Source organism: Diorhabda sublineata, chromosome 1 (assembly GCF_026230105.1).
Source record: "Diorhabda sublineata isolate icDioSubl1.1 chromosome 1, icDioSubl1.1, whole genome shotgun sequence".
Lineage (NCBI taxonomy): Eukaryota > Metazoa > Arthropoda > Insecta > Coleoptera > Chrysomelidae > Diorhabda > Diorhabda sublineata.
The window spans coordinates 8566405-8584055 of NC_079474.1; the positions used below are offsets into that span (position 1 = coordinate 8566405).

Consider the following 17651-nt stretch of genomic DNA (forward strand, 5'->3'; position numbering starts at 1 on the left):
CAAATTTTATGGAACATTATAAACAACTATGCAACTTTTTTCGCATTCATTTGACTGCTTGGTTCTATTTTGTAATAATAAGTCTATCTTTAAGGATAATGTCTGATTTCGGCGTGTATTAACCCAGAAAAAACTTATTTCTGGTTCTAAAACTTCTTTGATCGTTAAGTCATTATTCTACTTAAATACATTCTGAAAATTTCCAAAAAATCTTTGTTACGAACTGAAACTCCTTTTGAGTAAAAAAACCTGAATGTTTGATCAAAAGCAAGTCCACAACTTTTAACGAATGAAAAGTTAGACTTTATATTAAACACACAATTTTCTCCAATTCAAAAGACTCCATTTCCTTTTCCCTTTGAGGCCAACTTAATGGCGTTTATAGAAGGCTCCCTATGTTTTAGACCAGTACGCTGAAAATTTTCATTTGGATGTTACACAATGAATCCAATGAATGTTTTTATTTCCATATAATGTTCATAAATGTATAGAAACCATTTAGAATGAGTAGGACCACTATTTTTGCAGCTTTTTTTATAGAGATTTTAAGATGAAGTCCAGAAGTTCAAGCTTCCAGAACCTTCCTTTTCTCTTTTCTTTTACAATTGGTAATACGATATATTTTTTGTTTTTGAAAGTCAAAGATCGAAGCTCTAGTATTCCAAAGAAATAAATGATGAACTTATTTGAAAATCAGAGTGTAGCAATAATGTGAAATTCAACCTAGACTATAATGACAACGCTGGAATCATTCCATACATTTCTGTTAAAATTAAAGATTTTATTTCAGATAATGTTTTCAAAAGGCCTACAGTGGCTACCTTACAAATTGGACAAGGGAGATAGTGGTTGATAAAAAAGTTTCCTTCTCCTTTTTATTTTTTTTTGAGAAATGTTCCATAATAGTGATGAAACTTTCACAATTGATTGAACTGTGACAATATTGCGAAACCAGAACTTATATTTAATTCGAACATTATGAATTTTTGGTGGATGATTACGTATATCTATCTAATGTATTTGTCAGAACAAATAATTCTATACTACTAAAGTCTTTGAAAATAGCAAAAATGCATTTTCACTCTTTATTTAACTCGAGAAAATTCATGGTTCGGGAGATATGTAATTGTTAGTACATTGTACTTGCCAAGAAAATCGTTCGCTATAAAGAGACATTCTGAAGAAAATAATCATAAATTGTGAATATTTATTGAAAATACTTACAAGAGGTATTCAAATAAAATTAAATATTTCTTGATAAATGCTTACGTTGATTCGTTCAGTGGACTGTATTTTATAAAATATCTGATGTCTCGATTGGTATTCTCATTGATTAATTCTAGTTAAGAGTGAAATTTAATATGTGTTAACTTAACTTTTATGTATACTTTTCTCTTTTTTGACTTTTCATTCACATCAACAACCTTTTTGTTCGAAATAATTATCAAAATATTATCTTTTAAAATGCAAAAACATTCCCTCGGTGGGTAATGCTCAAAATTATACATTATACCAAATCAAATTAAATTATACAAAATAAACCAAACATATTAGCTTCCTTGAAAGGCTCGACTTTTAAAACTAATAGAAGAACAACAGTTTTTATAGTTAGTTCAAATGTCTCCATTTCCAATAGCCAGTAAGCAAATTTTTATCACTGAATTTTCAATAACTCCACTAGAAGTCTTTCACAACCCTAATGCTTCCGTCTTCACTGAGATTTAATTGCACTATTCTTCCCATGGGCCAACTGAGAGGTGAAGTATTGTCGTTTTTTATCACTCCTACTTCTATTTTCGTGGAAGAGATAAATTTCTATTTTGTTCTGGCTTGTAGCGCGATATTCTGATTTTTAACTGTTCCAAAAATGTTGGATTCTCTGTTGAAGTCGCTGAAAATGAGAAAGTTTTCCTTGATTGATATCTTGTTGAGGTAAGTCTCCAAGTAGGAAATGACTTGGAGTTCAGGGAGGATTAGTCATTTTGACTGTCGGATATAGGAGTGGAGTAGAATTGAGGATGGCTTCCATTTGTACAAATATAGTATTCAAATCTTCGAAAGTAAGATGCGCGTTGGTAACGATTCTTTTTCTATGATATTTGGCAAGCTTGAAAACTCCCGCAGAAAAATTGTTTGACACAATGCTCTATAATCCTCTTAAAATCACTTTTTCCGAAAATTGAAAACTCATTTATATTTCTGTTACTTATCTTATCTTCGTTTTTTCAAAGAAGCAATCGAAATTGTAATTCTGTGCCGAAAAAGTAGACATTGTGGAGCGATTCCAGTTGAAAAAGTAGAAAAAAAATTCGATATCTCAGCCAAACCTTTCGCAGTAAACGGTAAAATCCATCATGCATTTTTTTCAATTCAATAAACACAACTACCCGTTATTGTGACGGAAGATTGTAAATAATGGAATATCTACCTTTAACTGTAACATTTTCTAGGAGTAACGAAATATATAAAATGTCGGGGAAATTACAGGCGAATGAAATTTTCGCTTTATGAAAGTTGCGAGCTAGTATTCCTCACGTTGTTTTCAACAAGCTCATTTCACCGACAGCGTTGGGTTGCTAGTTTCTATAAATTTAGAAACAGTCGAGGGAAGAACATCTGTTAACAGTGAGTGGGCTAATTTCTCATTTCAGCTTCTGCTCGGGTGGCCAAAATATATTTTCAGTATTAATAAATTCGCAGTGTGTGAACTATATCTCATTTCCTTAATATTTCTCCAAAAGTTTATGGTTTTTGTATTTCATGAAAATGGATTTTTGAAATTTGATTTGAAGGAATTATTCAACTATTCAAATATTTTCAACAAATGAACAACTGAGAATAATTAGAACAAAGATAAGGAGTGTAGTTGGAATCAACATTGTGGGAAAACTTCATATAACCTTTCCAATACTAAGACTAATCTTCGAATTATACGGCTCGAAAGTTTGAATCTATCATATCTTCTCGTTATTTCAGTGAAAATTGATGCGATCAAAGCTTCGGATACGGATTTGGCTTTGAAAAGATTATCTAAACACTCTCTATTCATGGGGTGAATTTAAAAACACCGTCTCTTACGTTCTAATTTATTCAAAATCTTCGTTTACTTTTCTGTTTCGTCCTTTCACTAAGACTATTTATTATAAACAAACTAAACCGCGCTAAACGGACTAGAAAATGAAGAAACAAAACAAATAAATAAAGAGACCTTCGTAGAAATTATTTTAAAAGACACAATGTAAGCAAATCGTCTGCTTTGATAGAAACTCATATAAAAACAAACATCAAACTAATTCTGGGTATATCAAACGTGCCACACCTTCGCCGAATTTTAGAATTTCACTACAACTTGACAAGACCGGCTCCAGGATCCATATCGCGGACTTGTTCATAAGATTATTTTCATTTATTTGAATTCTAATTTTCCACAAATAAATGCAAATTCAGAACTATTTTATTCTTATTCTTATTATTGAATATAAGAGCAATAAAAATAAAGTATGTATAACCAGTATGCAAAATTGCCGCAGAAGTGTTATAGAGATTTTATCCAGTCCCGTCGAAGATTTTCGTATTTCAATTGAGATACAACTTAAAACTGTTCCCATTGAAAATGAGGGTGGCGTCGCTTAACATATTTTTGATTATATTTTAAAAAGGGAAATATACAACGTGGTACTCTCCAAATTAATTCCCCTAATAGTTATTTAAAAAATAGTTATTTTCGGAAAATTTATTTCGAAATACAAGTGAAAGAAGCTACATAATCATTGATTCATCAATTAACTCATATGTTCTTTTTTGCATTCTGGCAAATTGGCAAATTCAATTCCTGCATCAATATTTTTCTTAAGTACGGATATAGCTTTGTCAAGCAGGTTTTTTTCAAAGCAGTTGAGTTCTCCCAATCCTAAGTTTTTTTCAATGCCACACTTTCCTACAAAAAATTAATGATTTTAAATCCGGTTATGATATACCACATATTAAAAAAAAATTTTTATCCCAAAGGTTAATGAATCGTGAGCAAGAAATAAAATTCCACAGTCAAATCCATATTGACTATGATTTTCAGGTTCTAGACCACATATTCAGAATAAACAAATTTTTATGATTTGGAAAACAAACCAAGATTTATCCCTGCTTGTCAAAATACTTATTTCTAATATAATTTGAGTATTGAAAAGTATGCCTCAGAAATTTCGAAAAAAATTAATTTTTGTAAAGTGGCAAATATTAGAAAAAATATTGAGAAAAATTGTTCAGAATTAACATCTAGACCAATACACTAACTATAGTCTCAAATTAAATGCTTGTCTCCATTGATACCTTTCTAGTAATTGATCGAACTGCTGGAGCTATTCTGTTATCCAGTATTTCATCATCATTTAGAATTTTTTCTTGATGAACTATTTGTTTTACCTTCCCCATACAAAACAAATCCATTATTGTAGGGCCTAGGGATTTAGAAGTCAACATGTCATTCTTTGTGCAGAATAAGCAGCCATCTTATTGATAAGAATCAGTCTGTCGGATATATGGAAAAAATTTAAAATTCTTCGTACAAATTGAAAATGAGTATGCTAATTCAAAGTTCTTTCTCTAAAGAAAGATCCTTTCATTCCCAGCTCGAATGATACGACGCACTAAATATACAGTTTTTTGAAATGTGTGATTACGTGATGGAGACAGATTGCCTCTCCTACAATATCGACAGTTTTGGGAAGACAGAACGCCTGTGGTAGAAGTAATTTCGTCCAAAAAGAAAAATTTATGAAAATTTCTTTTTTTATAGAAATAACTCCCTTGCAGACAAATAGAACTGCAATCTTATTGCTGCATAACCTTTTTCTCCCAACAAATTTCGGCTTTGTACGAATTAATTCTGTTCGCTCTATATATCCTTTGTAAATGTGTTTTATTTATGTTTGTAATTAAGTATCGATTTTCAAATGACATTTTAGAGTTTGTATATTGAATATATATATATATATATATATATATATATATATATATATATATATATATATATATATATATATATATATATATATATATATATATATATATATATATATATATATATTGAATTTAAACCAATTAATATTACGGCATCGGTTTAATCATTAGTTTTCCATCTTCCTTCTTATAATGAATGCATTCTTTTGTTAGAAATATCTTGATTAAATGCCAAGCCATAATTTTGTTCATCGCAGTATTTGGATACCTTTCACCGAACAAAGCAATAGCAATGTTCATCCAACCATAACTCTGAATATCAACATAGTATTTAGAAGCAGTAAAAACCTGATAAAGAGGTGTTTGACAGTTCATTTCAACAAATTAATTTTGGTATGTATACAACTACAAATTTGTTTTTTCATTGCAATATTTGTTACAAATATTAGTCTTTGATTTTTGGAATAAATATAAAATGAATTATAGTGTTGACTGATAATTTTGATTCAAATCTTGATTGTGAACAAATGCAAAAGGCTCGTTATGATTTGAACAATCTGTTAGTTTGCTGACTCTAAGACTCATAAACTTATCAAATATATGAAAATTATCTGAAGAGTATTTGTTTAATGTTTACTTTGATTATTTAGCAGGCTAAAAATCGAAATTGACTTTGAACTGAAGTTTTCTTACCAAGAACCAGAGGAGTAGCGAAATATGGTAAAGATGTAACTTGCGACATAACGTACGCTGATTCTATAACATTTTTCTCTCCAGAGAGGCCTCTAAGCAGAGAATTTGCAAACCTCACGCCAGCATAAGCCATGGAAAGTGTAGCGGAGCCAGCTCCAGCTTTTGCCTCCACAACCTAAAAATAGTCAGTAGGAGGTTTAAACGAATCTAAGTAATATTGTACAATTTGTATTGTTTTCAAGCCATTTCGTTGAATTCATTTCTTGATAATAGTTTTCTAGAAATAAGTACCACAAGGTAACAATTAACAAATTCTCATCACCTTCCAATTTGCTGAACAATTAACCCGCAATCTCTCCCAGAAAGAATCTCAAGCTTCAAAAATAGCCGTCCGTTCAATTGAATATTTTTTTCTTCTGGTCGGAATTTCACCACTGATCGCAAATATCCCCTTCACCAGCATTTTGTCGTTTTTTCACTATCGTACTCATTCTATGATAACAGTGGTTCAGAGTTCATTAAATTTTCCAAATTATTGTTCGGCTCATGATATTATTCACGAATTCATGTTATTTATATTTTTATAATTAATTTTAAAATTGTGTTAAAATTTCCACTGGTATCATTTTTTAAACCATCATCTACCTCAATATATGAAGGTTTCAGCAGGATTCTTGTCAATTTCTTCAATATGTCGGTGAAATAGATAAGGTTTGAACAACATTTTCTCTTCAAACTAAAATTTTTCCCAAGCAATAATGTATTTGGAAAACCATGACACTTTCTAGTTAATAAAAATAGTACAGCTCTTCACAAAAACAATCCTAACTTATTTGGAGCTTATAGTAGAAGACGAAATCTTATGTCGCTGACTGAACTCGGCATTTTATGTCAATGCGAACAAACACGAAAAGGAGATAACTACTAAAGCCACTAAAGCCCTGATGGTATGCAGAAACTTCGGTGTTGTAGCCCAAAGATCCTACAGTGGATGTAAACAGCAATTGTGAGACCAATCATCACATATGGGGTAGTGCTTCAAGGTACTACAACTAGTCCGAATACCACGAGGAACAATTTCTCGAAAGTACAAAGACTGGCTTTTATATGTGCAAACGTCCCTAAATAATGACCAAACATGGGACATGCCTCGAGATGGTGCATCGAAAAAGTTACTTTGAGAGAAAATTTACCTCAATTCTAAGCTGTAGAAGTAATTGGTATCATAACACAAAACAATAAATGCTATTAAATGATATGGGGACGGATCTATAGCAAAAGAAGACAGAACTGGTACAGGGGTGTACGGGCTCACAACCAAATACTGTCAAAGTCTTGACAACACACCAAGAATTTTCCAAGCAGAAATTTACGCAATTGAAAAATGTGTCTGGATCAGTAAGAGAGGAACTATTGCAAACAGGAGATAATCATCCTGTCCTGTAATCATATGAAATTTTATCCAATTTATCCTATGTAACTTTCCCCTCCACATAATAAATATATTACCTATATTACCTCTGATCCCGCTTCTTGTATTCTGACAGTCAATTTTTTAATTTCTTCTTCATTGAAAGATACTTTTGGTGTAGTTCGAGATATAAGTGGGATAATAGTGACGCCAGAATGTCCACCTATAACTGGAACTTTAACCTCATACGGATTAAGTCCTTTAGCTTCGGCTATAAACGTATTAGCACGAACAGTGTCCAAAGTTGTAACTCCAAAAATACGGTTGGGATCCAATACTCCTGCCTGAAATAAATGTTCTTGATAGTCAAAGATGTGTTGATCTCACGTATCCATCAATTTCATTGAATCACTTTTTATACAAACGATACAAGTTTGAAGCAATATTCACAATTTCATCTTTAAAACAAATTTTTGGTTTTGTATTGTGCATTGGAAAAATTATTACAGAATTTATTTATGCGAAAAACTAAGTGTATGGAAGCATATTCAAAGTTAAGTTGAAAATGTGGAAAAATGCCATTATTTCTAGTATTTTAATCTGGAGCTCATCATAACATATGAAAAAAATGGAACGTTAAAAATACATTTCTGATGAAATTACTCAAACAACAATAACTTTGTTGTGAGTTCATATTTGATCTTGATAAAACTTTTGTTTAATAATAAAGGTGTTATAGCTATAACTTGATAATATGGATTTTAACGACGAATTTCATTATCTAGTCGATATCTCGGGTAGATGTGAAAAAGCCACAAACAGTTGGTAAGCAAAAATCTAACCCTTCACTTCCAGTATACACATAGAACCTTCATATGTCCTTCGTTCTCAGAAAGTACATCTATAATTTATTCGTAAAAGCGATGGCGCAATAAATCTAGGTATCCGCTGCTAATTGACGTAATAATCATTATTATGTAGGACAGGTAGGTTCACTAGGTAGGTTTTATATAACAAAACTTTAATTTTAGTAACGATGAAGCAGAGAATATTGGTCGCGCCATGATTTAAGTCGCTAGATGTGGTCCTATGAGATGCTTTTATCAACAATATCAAAAATTGTAATTTTATAACACAAATAAAAAACATTTCTCCAAATTGGTTGCTTAAGATGTCTCGATACTGTAGCTGCTTTGTTCACTTGTCTCCTCACTTCATCTTCAAGGAATCCTGTGTTTGTTATTTTGCATCCTAACTCTTTCAGCGCAGAGGTTCCTTAACTATGGTCATGCATTTTGTCTTGCTTGTTGAAATTTCCATATTTAGATTTTCTGCGACCAATTATGACATACGGGGCAGAAACTAGAGCAGAAACGTCGGTAACAAAGAGAACAACAGAAATGAAAACGCTGAGAACTATAACGGGTTACACACTGAATGACAGACAAAGAAATACCGATATAAGGGAAAAATGCGAAACAGACGACATTGTCAGATGGGTGAGAAAAAGAAGAAGAGAATGGAACCAGCACGTCAACAGAATGACCACAGATAGAATAGCAAAAATCGTACGTAACAACATCCCACGCGGAAGAAGACAATGCTTTTTTCATGATTCGACCAAATTTCCAGACAAGTAAAAATTGAAATTAATCTGTAATATTCGTTTCACAGGGAAAGTAAAGGTAACAGTCTCAGAATCTGATAGCGTGATTATAAAATAAGAAAGTAATTCGAATACACCTAAAATCTTAAAGAGCTTAGTTATCTTCAAAAATACGTTTTTGTTGAGCAATATAAATTTCGTTATTTGAGACGTTTCTTCTAGATTCTTTTTTTATTAATTTACAGATTATCCCAAAGGATTGTTCAAACACAAGATGAAAAGAATTATGTGGCATCCCTTATTTAATACTATTCAATACGGTGGTTTTTCCAAAAAAGTTTGGTTGAAAAATATGTTTTGAGAAACACAATGTATTGTTATATTTGTCTCTACGATAATTTCAAACAAAGTTATGAACGTTTGTTTTCCCGTACTGCAGCAATCCCGAACTGACGACAAAATAAAAAGGCGATCTATACATCCTGGCTTTTAAACGCGTTTTGTAAGCAAAGGACTAATTGTATGTAAAAAAAGAAGGAAACCACTTTTATAGGAGTCAATAAACTTTTATTGAATAAGATCAGTTCTCGATATTCAAACTATTATCATAAAAAGCATTTTCGTAAATTTTAAACTCTCTTATTTTAAAGTTTATTTTAAACTCAAATATATACCGTAACATTATAATAAATCATTGAATTATCAGATTATGTATAGTGGATCATTGGTTCTTGTACAGCATACCATTTAATGATGGTTCATTTTCCTGCAGAAGAGTTACCATAAAACTTTCCCGAGGAAGCTTCTGTCTAAAACAGCTCATATTATTTCTCTTCCATTATCCAAAATTCTATTTTTGACCACTTGAAAAAATTCTAGAAAACAATTTCTTGAAAGGAATGAATTCGAAATTTTGCAGCTGTCGTTGGAAACATCATCCTTTAAGAGAAAAATATAGGAAAATGATTTGTGGGGACCTTTATCTGTCTAAGTGGCTGGATAAAATGTTGAAATGTTGTCTTTCTTATGATACATTTTAGGAAGCAGGTTCCAGTGCCAGGATAATTCCAACTGACTATTTATCATGCTGATAACAAAGTTATGATCAACTTTAAGGTCACACCATATAAATATATAACTGGGTACATAATTATGTGATAATTATTTGCTTTGTTACCTTTTTCATTGTTTCACAAGCTATAGGAACAACAGAATTAACAGGATTCGTGATAATTGCTACCAGTGCTTTCGGAGCTGAGGCTGCTATTTGTTCCATTATACTTTTAACCAGTCCAGCATTTATTTTAAAAAGATCGTCTCTTGTCATACCTGTCAAAAATCGAGTACAAATGTTTGCATTTAAATGATAATGGATTTAATTACAAAAGTAAACTACTTTTATTCCTTATTTTTTTATGTGGCACTTATTTTATACGTATTTTTAGTAAGAATGTTTTCAGTTATAATTGCCATTGTAATAACAAAACGAAACGTAACCATATTATTTGCATCTAATTGGATGAATTATAATTAAGATGGAATTATAGAAATTTTTACTAACAAAACGAAGAATTTAGATTTGAATTAATCAAGATTTGCACATTGGCACTAAAAATTAGGACAGAATTTTCAAAATAGAGATATAAATTTTACTTAAATTATTGAATTTCGGAATAATTTCAGAGGTGAATAGTAAAAATCTTGTTGGTTAACATCAAACACTCACTACTTCTGTTATATTGCATGGTCCAGTTAAAGAATAAATACCCGAACGATCGGGCCACCAACATAATTAAAATTTAACGCGATACCTAAAAAACTAAAATATAGAGAATGGGAAAAAGAAAGACTATCAAGTAGAAATTTTTTGTTTTGTTGTGAAAAAATCACATACAGAAGAATTTCGTTTAATATTTATTTGAAAAATTAATCTACAGGCTTTTTAACGTTGTTTTTCGACTATATTGGTTTTACTTATATCAAACAAACATATAACAAGTAAAATATATTTATTTGCAACACATTTTTTTCCGTTCAAAGATATCATAACTCTCCTTTTCGAAAACAAACAATAATTGCCCATAGTGCCCAAATTGTAAGGAAACAATGATAAATGGGAATTCAGAAAATAAATTTTCAATGATATTTGGCAACGGAGCGATTTATAGGAATCTAAAATTTCATGAATTTGACGTAAATAATTAACATCCATAGTGTTGCCCAAAAATCTCCTCAAGGCAATTACGAGTGTGTTCCAGTTTTATGAGTGAAGTTTTGACCAAATTTTTCTTTAATAGTATTCATTCACCGCACGATTGTCTCACAAACAAAAAAAATTCTATTTTATGGAAACTTCACATTTATAAAATATTTGAAGTGCAACTTGAAATAATACGAGCATTATTTCCTTTGTCCACGTACATATATTTTTCTTGTGCTGGCACCACTTAGTGTCGTGGATTTACAACACAGCTGTGCCTCTCCACACTCACATGTGATCGCGGCTCGAATAGTTTATTGAAATCATAACAAGAGTTACCTGATAAAATTAAAATAATTAATCGGAGTCTAAGAGGCATTTGGGATAAGAAATACGCCACAAAAGATAAATATTTAGGCAGGCAACATAGAATCCCTTATCATTCTTGGTATAAATTTAACAATGAATTAGAAATGACGTCTGTAAACAGATCTTTAAAACGACTCTGACGCTAAAAAGTATATATTCATTCGTGGATAAATAAAATATAACATCTGTTATTTAAATTAACCATTCAGGCCATTAAAGTTATCCAGAGATTTCAAACTATGACGCCAAACCAACATAATTATATTAAATATTTGAAATAAATAAATAGAGTATTTGCAATAGAAGAGAGATCTTTAGAAACTAGGATCTTGATGTTGTAAATATGGGCAAGAGTTATTCGAAGTTATTTGCAAAAGACCTTATATAAACATTGTTATACAAATCAATTATCATTATCAAATAATTTACCTGGTTTCCTTGGAACACCTGCAGGCATAATAACTATATCTGCACCTTCCAATGCATCTCCCAACTGCTCTGGGCTTTTGAACCTACGGTTGAACATTCATTATTCAGCATAATGAGAAAAATAAATCCAATATTCAAACTAGTCGTTAGAAATAAGTACTATTATTGAGTATCAGGACCTTTCCAATCCCAGCTCTTATAATGATCTTCTACGAGTGTTGCTACTCAAGTTTTGAAATAGACATATAAAAAAAATATTTATAATTGGAATATTCGGGTAATCCACTCTTGCATGCCTTTGAATCAATTGTTGAAGCATTTTTTTCATTTCGATGTCAACCGCTTCTTCAGGTGTAGTAAAACGTTTACCTCTCAATGTATTTTTGATATAAGGAAATAAGAAGCGTTTGATGCGTTCAAATCAGAGTTACCGCAATCAAAATGGAAGCAATGCTCCAACATATGCTTGTATAGCAACCTTCGTTTAGTGCGATTGTACATTTATCAAATGTAACTCACCCCTTAACTACTGAAGGAGTTTCAATATGAGACAAATCAACAGCAACTCCTGGGATGAATTTGGCTATATCACAGATATGTAGTTTCGTGATCATTCGGTTGATTTTCAATAACATCGACAGCGGTTGTCCGATTCCGCCAGCTCCACCAATCACAGTAACTTGGTAATTATTCTATAATATGAAAAACTTAATAAACTAATATGCTCTAACATAGTAATAAAGAAAATTTAGAATTGAAAATGGCTTGATGTTGGAGTGACTGTATGAATGTTAACATTTTCTTTACTGAAATCCTTGGGACGCATAACAGGATAAATAATAACAAACAATTTCATGGTTTTTTACCAGTATGAAAACAGATACATATATCTCCACACAAATTTTTCAACTCTAAGATTATTTTTCGAAACCAATACACTTCACTCCGTTCATGCGTATGAAGAATTGAAAGCGAAAACTTTTTGTTCAAGAATCATATCACAGCTTCCAAGAATATCGATTTTAACTACTAGGACAACTTATTTTCCACTGTACAATATGTATTAGACCATTACCAAGTACTTCAGAACTACAGAATTACAGCGATTGTTGTTAAAAAGAACCAAAATACTAGAATCTCCGATGATTCACAAACTTAACAATACACATCTGCTATATTGAAGCCCAAACTGAATTGTTATTTCTTGAATAACATAATTGCAATCATTTCCTATTTATTCGACTTTTTTATGAAAAAATGTGTAAATATGTGGAGAGTGCAATCCAAATATTTGAAGCTTACATGAATAAATAAATTTGTTTCTTGAAGTTACTTGAATATTTTACAATATTTTTCTAAATAACTCTTATTAGCTTCTATTCTATAAAAAATAAGTTCATCTCTCTAAATGACATCAAAGATATATTTACCCTCCGTGATCCACTGAAACATCTTGACGGAACTCTCACTAATGCCACTGGGAAAAGTACTTTCGGGAAAATTACTTTATAGTGCATGGTGAATATAGCGTGGCAAATTGCAAATTATGTTAATTAACAATGACAGCTATTGTCAAATATTGATACTTAATCAATAGTTTGTAGTGTTTGAATTTTGCAAGAGTTTCTTGTTTAATATCTTATTGAAGCTGACTTGCTTAAATTCGCATACATACTATGACGCACTCAAACAAAATAAATTAAAACGCGATTTTTATCAGACCCTTTGACAGGCTAAGTGGAAAGTCAGAAACTGATAACTATTATTTTGTCCCAGTATCCGTTTCCATGGTTACTTCCTTGGAAACACTAAAGTTGTTAGAGCCAATATAATTTAAAGACACCGGGTTTCGTAACAACTTACAAATGCAAAAAGTTGTTGATTGGCAAAATGCAGTCTGAAAGAAGAAAAACTTAAAAATGAGATCATGAAATTCTGAAGGTGGACAAGGAGGCAATTTTTAAAATAGGACAAATTGAAATTGAATATCAATAATAATCAAAAAAATATTAAGAATGGTAAATATAGTAAACAAGACGATGAAATATAAAAAAGTAGAATGTAGGGACGAATACAGAAAATAAATAGGATGACAGCTACAAAAGAGCAAAGAAAAAGTGAATATATATTAAAGTTATATATTAAAACTTGGAATTTGGATTTTTAAAAACAAAAATACAATTACAAATATATTTTTATTAATCAACGCTAGAACAAAAAATGAATTATTGAAAGAAATACAATTTTTATTATCTTCTGTGTTTCCGCGGAGTCATCACATTTATTATATGCCGTCACCTGTTACTTCATAGATAACTCCTCTCTTCGAAGATGAGAACATAACGGAGTGGTGTTCGATTTTGGGCTTCTCTTCTGGGTTTCCTTCTATTCGATTTTCTCTCTTGCTTTGGTTTCTGCAGCATTTTTGTAAAATTTTCTTAATTTTCTTCATAAAAATCTAGCCCAGTATTAATAAAATTATGGCAACTAAAGATAAACTACCAGAGATTTTGAAGTAATGGTTGGATGTTGAAATTTTTAGTGATATAAGTCGATTCGCCATTCTTTTAGTTTTTTTGTAAACCTTAACTAGGAATAATATAAGGATGAAGTGTGTTTAGTTTTGGAAAAGCTAAAAAATTATCTAAGAATGAGATAACATTTTGACAGTCTAGATTTATTTGTGGAATGATTGCTTTAAAGGTTAAATACTCGTGTGATTTGGTGATTGATTTTTCATGCTGATTTGAAATTTTTCTTGATTTTTGGATAAGATGCGAATTATTACATTTAATTTTTTTGTTGGTTAGGTCCTAGAATTTTTATTGCGTTATTATATCTGTTCTCATTTCTAAATTCTTTTTTATAATGAAATTTTTTTTTTGCAATGTTAAACAATTGCTTAATAATAGGCTCTGAATTTAAATAATATATAAGTATGGTTACCATATATAAGACTTGCATCTCCCAAAAGTATTGGTAATAAAATATTATTAATAGTGGTTGGATATAAGTCTTTCGTAGCGTTACTCTTGTACAATCTTTGTATTACCAGAAGTGCTAGAAATATTATTTTCATCTGCCCTATCTCCAGAAAAGTTTGTTTTCCATTAGTTTTGGATTTTCTTGCACTTACTTCATGAAAATGTTTTTATCTGTTATCAATTTATTTTTTGTCCGAGCTAGTACTTTTTTCCAATTTTGGAAGTTTTTTTTCTTTTTTTTGTACGAAAATAAGTTACTTTTTGGTTTCAATATTCAGGGGCCTCTGTGCGTCTTTCGTTTCTATCATTAATAATTTTGTATTTTGTGGTTTTATCAGTCTCTGTCATATTTTACTAAAGTCTTGGGGTTGCTTGTTTGTGGGGTTGTACGTGGTCTGAAATTATTATGTGATCATTAAGTTCAAAAGGATTTATCTCATTTATGTGCCCTTTTATTACCTCGAATCGTGTATAATTGGTGACACTATGAATTGAGTTGTTATATCCAATATAGCCGTTGTATCAATGTATCTGATGTGAGATTTCGATACAACGCACATGTTAAATAAGTGTGGACTGAAATTTCTACAGGACTGTTTGAATTACTGTTTCTAGAAGTTGTATAGTGAAGTTCAATTCTGTAAAGATTTCAAGATCTTTATTTTTAAATTCCGTACCCGAATCTGCTGTTATTTTTTTGAGCAATCCATGGTGTGTTATGAAATTAAATAAGCATTCTACTTAAATATTCCGTTTACAGCTGATAAAGGATAAGTTTTGTCGTATCGAGAATATGTGTCTATTACAGATAGAAGAGGCTCTCCACATCTCGTATTGATCGACTGACATATTTTGGAATATTTTTAATATGAAGCTTGTGTTAATGCTAAGCCAGAAGATCTTTTGCAAAAACAACGTCTAGTAGAGGTCGCAAAAGAGATGCTTAACAACGTAGCTGAAGACCCTATTGTCATCAACCTCATCAATACCGCATTCCAGCCTGAGTGTGACTGATTTTTCCCCAGGTTTAACTCACCATAACTTTTTCTCTTTCCGGAGCAAAAAAGTCCGATTTAGGAAATGCGCTGTGAATCCATTAAAGCTTAAAAAGTGACTCACCTAAGCTACTGAAGGCCATCCATACCAAGAATTAGAGCAAATATATAAAACATTGTATCGATCATTAGCATTCTTGTATTAACTCGACAAAAGCTATAAAATTTTGAATTAATAATAAATACATAGGCTGCATCAATGAATAGCAAGTATTTCTAAATCTGTAGGACCCACGAAAAAATAAGTATATATCATATCTATTAGAAGGACAAAAATGTTTCTTTCATGAGTCTTCCGTGAATTTTTGTTTCCTATTCAATTTTGTGTCTACTTATTCCGTAGAAGAGAAATTAATTATTCGGATACAACACATCCCCCATCAATCTTTGGATAAAGGTTATGTCCGAAAAGGCACTAGTGATAAATAGGTCCGAGCATATAACCCTTCGGGATGCACTGTGTCGGATTTAGGGCGGTACAAAATATCATCATTTATCATCATAAAACTTTTTCAAATTTCCAAACTAAATAGAGTAGTTGGCGAAAAATCCGACAGGATCGTCCTATTTTCTCTGAAATTGGATCACAAAATATTGATTATAACCCGTTGTGATGGAATAAAATAAAATGCTTGATAGTTTATTCACGTAACCTACTCATTCATGTATTTTACAAATACATTGATTGTTATATTAAAAAACCATCATTAATTAACATTGACGTACAGTAACCATGGACTTGATCGTTTCATTACCCTAAAGCTCTTTACATGGCGATCCCACCAACGGACTATCGGCAAACAGTATCTGAGTGCGCGTCTATTTGAAATTATTTAATTTCTGAGTACAAATCCCAAAAATAACAAAATGAGCAATTCGATTTCGAAAGAAAATTACGTTAAGAGTACAGGTGTTGTGACTTCAAATAATATTGTGAATGAACACGGAATGTCCAGTATACCGCTAGATATTGATATTCTAATGTACCTAGCTGCGATGTGTACTTAGAGAGAAATCAGCTGCAGTCTGTATTTGAGACCTTTACAACACCCAGCCGCGGATTAGGCTTGATATCATCCACAACGAACAAAAGCATTTGGAAGAAGCCGCTGATTCTATTTTGAGAGCTACACAAGCAAAAAAGTACTACTGTTTCTTCATCCTTGTTTTTAGTCATGTCTTGTTGTTTCTTATACCTAAAACTTCTTAGCTCCGCGCAGGTGAACTACTTGCTCAACTGCCACGCTACGTTTAACGTTCTCGCTTAAACATTTTTCTCTTATTTTGGATTTGAAATGCTCACACTGGCTGCATTCATCAATCTGTGTTCGTCCATAAGATAAGCTGGAGTTTTCTCTGAAATATAGTAAAAACTATATTTGACTTTATCTTTCAATTCATGATGTTCGATTTGGAACATTTCATACATTGTTGCAATACTGAGTGCTGCGTCTAAGTATTGTTTCTTCTTGGTCCCATAGAGGGTTTGTCTGACCTCAAATCGGGGTTATGGATAGTAACATAAATGTGATTATGAATAGTAGCACAAATGTCATCTTTGATGGCATCTTCGCTGCGGTTTTTGCCTCTAATATCAATAGGTATTTTATTTTGAAATAATGGACTAGTCAGTTTTGTAACTCTATCACAAGAAACACCATGTATTTCCATAAATACATTTTTGCAAGCTGAAAGAAATTCCACATTGCCCTTAACAAGGTACTGAAAAGAAGTGTTTCTTGTTTTTGATGATTAATTTCCACTTTGCCGGCAGAGCAATCTATTAGTTTCTTTGTTCTACGCTTAATTTATTTAGCCTCAATCAAAGTTTGCAAATATAAATCCTTTTCGTTTTAATAATCGATTGGGTAGAAAGTATTCCACATCAGTATTTTTGTGTCATTATCAATGGATAAACTGCATTTCTATGCAAACAATCTCATCAGGA

General features: G+C 31.4%; 1 protein-coding gene across 1 annotated transcript; it reads right to left on the reverse strand.

Annotated features, from left to right (window-relative positions):
* Positions 1 to 3782: 3782 nt before the first annotated feature.
* On the reverse strand, positions 3783 to 17132 carry LOC130451420 (malate dehydrogenase-like). Its single transcript, XM_056790423.1, has 7 exons — positions 17007 to 17132; positions 12184 to 12356; positions 11665 to 11747; positions 9844 to 9995; positions 7168 to 7404; positions 5650 to 5824; positions 3783 to 3937 (listed from the first exon to the last, which is right to left on the reverse strand). Exons 1-7 carry the CDS (start codon positions 17130 to 17132, stop codon positions 3783 to 3785), a joined length of 1101 nt encoding a protein of 366 aa, XP_056646401.1.
* Between the last annotated feature and the right edge of the window lie 519 nt (positions 17133 to 17651).